At 31.1% G+C, this 7,461-nt stretch overlaps 1 protein-coding gene across 1 annotated transcript; it reads left to right on the forward strand.

The window, feature by feature from the left end:
* The first annotated feature begins 5,450 nt into the window (after positions 1–5,450).
* On the forward strand, positions 5,451–5,936 carry LOC118036375 (secreted RxLR effector protein 161-like). The gene has a single exon (XM_035042041.1). The coding sequence runs from the start codon at positions 5,451–5,453 to the stop codon at positions 5,934–5,936; it is 486 nt and encodes a 161-aa protein (XP_034897932.1).
* The last annotated feature ends 1,525 nt before the right edge of the window (positions 5,937–7,461 follow it).

Consider the following 7,461-nt stretch of genomic DNA (forward strand, 5'->3'; position numbering starts at 1 on the left):
GTCCATCACTCGCTGCCCCTCCCATTTTCCTTCTAAAATCAGCATCCACACCACTTACTTTTCCACCCACCTTATGATTGAACTCTCGAATTCTACCTCCTCTGTAATCAAGCTCAACATTAACTACTTCTTCTTGACCAGAGCATCCATCACTATTGTCACCAAACTCATCACTTTCCATGACTCTCAATTGTTAACTACACCTTTTCTCAATTGTTAAACCTCCTCAAATCCACATTGCTTTCATGTCTTACTGATGAAGGGGCATGACTCTCCTCTAAATCACCCTTCAAATTATAACTCCTATAATTGAGGTCCTCCAAGTCTGAATTCATGCTACTGGTTCTATTCCTCAACCATCGCTCATCACTTGTAGCTCCTCCCATTTTCTTTCTTGCATTAGCATGCACGTGACTTTCTTTGCCACCCACCTTATGATTGAACTTTCTAATTCTACCTGCTCTGTAATTAAGCTCTGCATTAACTACATCTTCTTGACCAGAGCATCCATCACCATTGTCACCAAACTCATCACTTTCCACGACTCCAGACACCTTTTCTCGATTGTTAAACCTCCTCAAATTCACACTGCTTTCATGTCTTACCGATGATGGGGCATCACTCTCCTCTAAATCACCCTTCAACTTATAACTCCTATAATTGAGGTCCTCCAAGTCTGAGTTCGAGCTCCTGGTGCCATTCCTCAACCATCGCTCATCACTTGTAGCTCCTCCCCTCTTCCTTCTTACATTAGCACGCGCATGACTTTCTTTGCCATCCACATTATGACTGAACTCTCTAATTCTTCCTCCAATGTAACTTACAAAAGCTCCCAGGAGAAAAGAAGCATGAGAAGAATGCTAAAATACTATAAAGTCGAGTTCTTTTTCAGGTTTTGTTTCAGTCACTGTTTCAGTGCTTGTGGTCGAGACATAACATGATGAGAACCTTTTACAAGGAACTTATCGTGGCACCAAACTCCAAACTAGCAGTTCTGCCTGTTTGCACAATAGAAGCCGATGTCTGTCATTTGGGCCTCTGGATTAATATAGGATGTTCATCTAAGGGCTACTCAATTTATTGGGCCCAAAGTGTAACCTTTCAAGTTCTCCTACTTCCACTTGTGAAAGCCGAACAAAAAATCAAGACAAGACCCAGATTTTAAATTAGAAGAATCAACCCAATTGATCTTATTGTTTTTAGCCGAAAGAATAAAAAACAACATCGTTCGTTTAACTGATTGAAAATTAATGGCATGCTTTAACCGAAAAATGCAAAATTGTATATAATATGACATTAAAAAATAAAAGAAAGCAAACTTTCATAACATGATATTATTAATGACATGCCACTTCCCAACCCCAGAAACACTACATAACCTAAGAACTCCACATCAACTCACCACAGAACATCATGTAGTTATGTTTACAATTTCTTCACAGAGGGTGATATGTTAGAATTCATCTTGTTTTCATCTTCTCTTGTTTTCATCATCTATTATTAAGGTTGAATGGTAAATAAAGCTAAATGGTCAAACCAAACAATGATATGACAGCAGTCTTCTCTTGTTTTCATTTACCTATAGTTCCACCAGCATAAATCTGACAAAATTCAAACAAGTTTTCGAAGACAGGGCAATCTTCTCCAAGGTTATACTGTAAATATATAAATATATTGTGACACACAAGAAATGGAAATAATGTTGCACATGTAGTGGCATAGTTGCAACGTGGTATAACCTATTACGAGTCTTGTTTGTAAAATATTATTAGATTATTTAAAAAAAAAATTGTTTTAAAATGTATTAAAATAATATTTTTTTAAAATTTTTAATATGAGCACATCAAAACAATAAAAAAAATACTAAAAATATTAATTTAAAACTTAAAAAACTAAAAAAAACTTTAAAAATCACGATCTAACCGTATAAACAAACACACTCTGCATGTAGATGTCAGAGAGTTGGTTGTCTCACTTTTAGGTGAGGCTGGAATTAGTAGTAGTAGTAGTACTGGTTATTTGACCCGTGCTTCATCACTGGTCAATTTTTTTTTATTTTTTTAAAAAATATATATGCAAACTTTTTACGGCATGTTTTTGTACATAAAGAAATCTCAAGCGAAATTTAAAAAATTCATGCATGCATATAATTAAAAAAAATAGAGAACTATTTATGCAAAAATAAAAAAATCTCAAGTTCAATTCCTATCCACTCAAAGTAAACCACCTAAACTCCATGACCTAGGTCACAAACTCATTAGGGTTCAACAATCTTTTTTATAATATTTGATCTAAAATATATACCTATAAAATTAAAAAACTTGCAAAATACCAAAGCGATTGGAAAAAAAATCAAATTGAAATAAATTATATTACCCAATTAATAACCAACCAAATATTAGGTGATGAAATTGAACAAAATATAAGTAAGAAAAAAAAAAAGACAAATCCAGTTGTAATGGATTTAAAAAAAAAGGTTCAATCTCTCATGCTAAGAAAGCCTAGAGCTACTAAACCTCTAAAAAAAGGCATAGGTGCGTGCGCCTGGAGCAACCCTCGCACCTAAACTTTTTTTTTTTTTTCAAGTTTTCTTAAAAGGATGATGACTAGCCGTCTGCATCTTAATGATTTTAAAATATATATATATATATATATATATATATATATATATATATATATATATATATATATAAAGGCGACACATCACCTATCTCACTCAAGCAAAAAACACTTTAAAAAGCAATTAGAATCACACTTTCAAACACCCCATTTATCTTCTAAGAATTGCTAGCAAATAATTAATAATCTCATATACAATAATAACAACAAATAATTAACAATAGTAAGTCCGCCTCCTCTACATAAATAAAACATTACTTCAATTCATTTTTTTCATGGATGGATAATAGATATGCAATTGTCACCTGGGGCTTGATTTATAGAGGAAAACAAAAGGCCTAATTGCCCATGAACGAACATTATTTGGCATTACACTTTTGAACTTATTTTTATGTGGGAAATTGTCAGCTTGGAGCTTGAAAGAGTGTCACATTGACACATAGCATCCAGAAAGGTAAAGCCTCGATGAATTTTGTAGTATTTGTTTTTACATTTTAAAAAATGTTTTAGAAAAAAATTAATTTTTTTTATTTACTTCAAATTAATATTTTTTTAGTGTTTTCAAATCATTTTGATGTGCTGATATCAAAAATAATTTTTAAAAAATAAAAATATATCATTAATATATATTTTATTATAAAAAAATTATTTAAAAAACAATCATATTCACACTGTTAAACTCTAATTACTTTCCCAACTTCCTCATTCTCGTGTGCTTTACTTTTCTTCTTCTTTCTCTTTTTTGGCATTGGATTCATAAAGGAAAGATTCAAACTCAAAATTATAACACAATAATCTTGGTCCAAGATTAGCTTTAAGCAATATAGGAATATTGCATTTAGCTCATGATAGGAAGACTCATAGATATATACTAATCTTAAAAATGCAACAAGAAGGGATAGAAACGTATTTGGTTGGAAAAATAGAGATATAAAATATAAAATTTATTTTATTACATTTAAATTCAGCATCCATTCTCTTTCCCTTTAAGTGGTGTTTAAGAAATATTGTAGCGGTTGCTTTTTTAAAATGGTTTTTACTCGGAAATGCATTAAAATAATATTTTTTTATTTTTTTAAAATTATTTTTGATATTAATATATTAAAAAAAATCATATATATATATATATATATAAAAAAAAACTTAATTTTTTTTAATTTTACTCAAGCTCGAGCTTTTGTTAATTGATATTAAAAGAATTGGCATCAATGTAATAAATCCCAATGAATAGAATCATGGGCTAATGACACCCTACCTTTTTAAGGTGCATCCCCTCACAATTTTACATGCGCAAAAAGTCTTGGACCAAAAATTCCACATGAAAAGAAGCATCGTATCATTGTCACTCACATAGACAACTTTTCTTCCTTTCTTCTTCGTTGTCCTAATCCTATGTTATAGTTTTATAATAAGATCAATTGATTTAATATTTTCCCTTCCATCTTTGACCATCTCATTCATAGTTGTACTGTAAATATAAATATAAATATATTGTGACACACAAGAAATGGAAATAATGGTGCACATGTAGTGGCATAGTTGCAACATGGTATAACCCTATTACGAGTCTTGTTTGTAAAATATGATTAGATTATTTAAAAATATATATTTTAAAATGTATTAAAATAATATTTTTTAAAATTTTTTATATAAACACATCAAAACAATAAAAAATACTAAAAATTATTAATTCAAAACTAAAAAAAACCTTCAAAATCACGGTCTAACCGCATAAATAAACACACTTTGCATGTAGATGTTGGGGGGCTAGTTGTCTCACTCCTAGGTGAGGTTGGAATTAGTAATAGTAGTATTAGCTATTTGACCCGCGTTTCACAACTGATCAAATATTTTTTTTTATTTAAAAATATATATATATATATATATATATATATATATATATGCAAACTTTTTACAACATTTTTTTTGTACATAAAGAAATCTCAAGCAAATTTTAAAAAGTTCATGCATGTATATAATTAGAAAAAAATTGAGAACTATTTATGTGAAAAAAAAAAAGTTTTATCTAGTTCAATTCCTACCCGGTCAAAGTAAACCAACCAAACTCATGACCTAGATCACAAACTTAACAGGGTTCAATAATCTTTTTTATAATATTTGATCTAAAAATATACATTTATAAAATTAAGAACCTGCAAAATACCAAAGCGATTGGAAAAAAAATCAAACTGAAATAAATTATATTATCCAATTAATAATCAACCAAATATTAGGTGATGAAATTGAACAAAAAATAAGCAAGGAAAAAAAACAAATCCAGTTGTAATGGATTAAAAAAAAAAAGTTCAATCTCTCATGCTAAGAAAGCCTAAAGCTTCTAAACCTCTACAAAAAGGCATAGGTGTGCGAGCCTGGAGTAGCCCATGCACCTAAGCCTTATATATATATATATTGTCTAAACTTTACTCATCAAAAGAAACCTATTGAAACCAAAATCACCTTCACGTTTTCCACTAGAAAGTGATGGGCAAGAAGATTCAACACGTGTACAGAGTTTTATAGGACCAAAATCCCAGGAACAGAGGTTGTCGGCTGGTTTTTTTTCTTCTCTGAAATGTCGGCTGCTTAGGTAGGGTTTGCCTGCTCCAACTATGAAATTATGTGTCGGTGGCTTGATGCTACTTGCTTATCACGTTTTGTTTACTGTAGGAATGGGGAGATCCTATGAAGGAGGTGTCTACCACTATATGAAGTCATATTCTCCTGTTGATAATTGAAGTATTCAGCTCAGGGTGCGTTTGTTTATTCTTATTTTATGTGTTTACGGTGTAAAAAATAAAGTTAGATATTTGATAATACACTAAAAAATAATGGAAGTATTCAAACTTGAGTCATGCAAAGAAGTAGCAACTCCTTTGGCACATAATGAGAAGATTTCAAAGAATGATGGTGAGAAACTTGAAGATCCCTCTGGATTTAGAAGCTTAGTGGGCAGTTTATTATACTTGACAGCAACTAGACCTGACTTGATGTTTCCAGCTGGTTTGCTGTCAAGGTTCATAAGCTCACCTAGCAATATTCATATGGGAATTGCTAAAAGGGTGTTGAAGTACATTAGAGGAACAACTGATCTTGGCATCTGGTACTTGAAGACAGGAGGAGTAAAACTAATTGGTTATGCAGACAGTGACTGGGCAGGGAGTGTTGATGTCATGAAAAGCACCTCTAGGTATGTTTTTAACATTGGTTCAGGTGCAATCTGTTGGAATGCAAAGAAGCAAAAGGTAGTGGCACAATCAACTGCAGAAGCAGAGTATAACTCCATGGCAGCGCTACAAATCAAGCAATTTGGTTGAACGAGTTGCTTGGTGATTTGGTTCAAGAACAAAGCTCACCAACTAAGCTTTATTATGACAACAAATCTGTTATTGCTATTGCTATAAATCCGGTTCAACACGGAAGAACCAAACACATCAATGTGAAATTTCATTCTATAAGAGAAGTTGAGAAGAATCTGCTTATAAAGCTACACTATTGTCTAACAGATGTTCAACTTGCTGATATAATGACTAAAGCAAGGCAAGTCTCAAGGAGGAGAGTTAGAATTATGAGATTATACCTTGAGTAAGATAGAGTTAAGTGCAGTTATGTTATTTGAATTTTATATTATTGTTTTGATTCTTTAGGATTTACAACAGTATCATTCTGCTGCAGTTTGTTATTTTCAATTCCAATAATCTCTGAAGTTTGTTGAGAGTTTCAATCCATTCCAAGTTCTATGTAAGCCTATATATAGTCATTTGAAATTAATGAAATTTATTGATCTTTCTACTCAACTCTGCCATCTTGAATCTGTTTCTCCTATACTTAAACTTTAGTTTCCATAACTAAATATTTCTAACACTAAGTTCAAACCAATTCTCAATATTACTGGGCAAGTTAGGAGTGATCAACATACACTCCAACTTGAGAGGGAGTATTGAAGGAAAGAATTCCAAGTAATTAGATGATATACTATAATCAATGGGATTAAATAATTTAATTACCAAAGTTAATCCTAGAATAGCTCCTAGAATATCTCTTAGAATAGTGGATTTGATTGTATGTAAACTGTGTATATATATGTCGTGCTTCTTTGCAATATGAAGACACTGAATACATAATACAATAATATTATCATTTTGTTCAGTGTGGACTTTCATGCATTCTCCTTTCTACGACTTGAGTATTTTCTACATCAACATGTTTTCTCTATCAGTTTGATGTTCTGTTTCTATTGCATAATGCATCATGTGGTTTTGGGCATCAACAATGCTGCTCGAGATCTTCAATAAATGTTATTGTATGAGTATGTGAATGTATTTGGGCATTCAAATCTCAAGATGACTGAGAATTGATATCATGCTTTCCTAGCAGAACAATCTCATGTAGAATGGTTTTTTCGAGCAGATACCTTGCTAGAGATTCTAAAAAAAATTAAAATCAAAAGTAAAAAATATATTAAATCAATTTACGAAAAGTCGTATATGATATAATCTAACTTTAACTACTTCCTGAAATCTCTTTGTTGTAATCTTAATTATATATGCTTCATATTATATTTTAAATTAAAAACAATTGTTATTCTTACCCATAACAAATTGTAATGTGGGCAAGACCCAAGTTATTATGCATTGAACTATTCTCCCATAATGCAATCCTTTTATAGGTTGCATAAAAGTTTAATATGGTCCTTGAAATTTTTGTTTTTCATATTTATTTAATCCTATAGTGTTAAATTTTTATAATTCAATCTTAAAACTTCATTTTTATCATATTTTTAGTTATTGAATGTTGAGAGGAGACAAGTAATGTGGTGAGAAAACGGAGAAAAAAGAGGAT

The sequence above is a fragment of the Populus alba genome, chromosome 1 (genome assembly GCF_005239225.2).
Source record: "Populus alba chromosome 1, ASM523922v2, whole genome shotgun sequence".
Taxonomy (NCBI): Eukaryota; Viridiplantae; Streptophyta; class Magnoliopsida; order Malpighiales; family Salicaceae; genus Populus; species Populus alba.

What these genes read in the sequence shown, in the direction of transcription:
- LOC118036375 (XM_035042041.1), top strand. Translation starts at nt 5,451, where the DNA reads ATGGAAGTATTCAAACTTGAGTCATGCAAAGAAGTAGCAACTCCTTTG.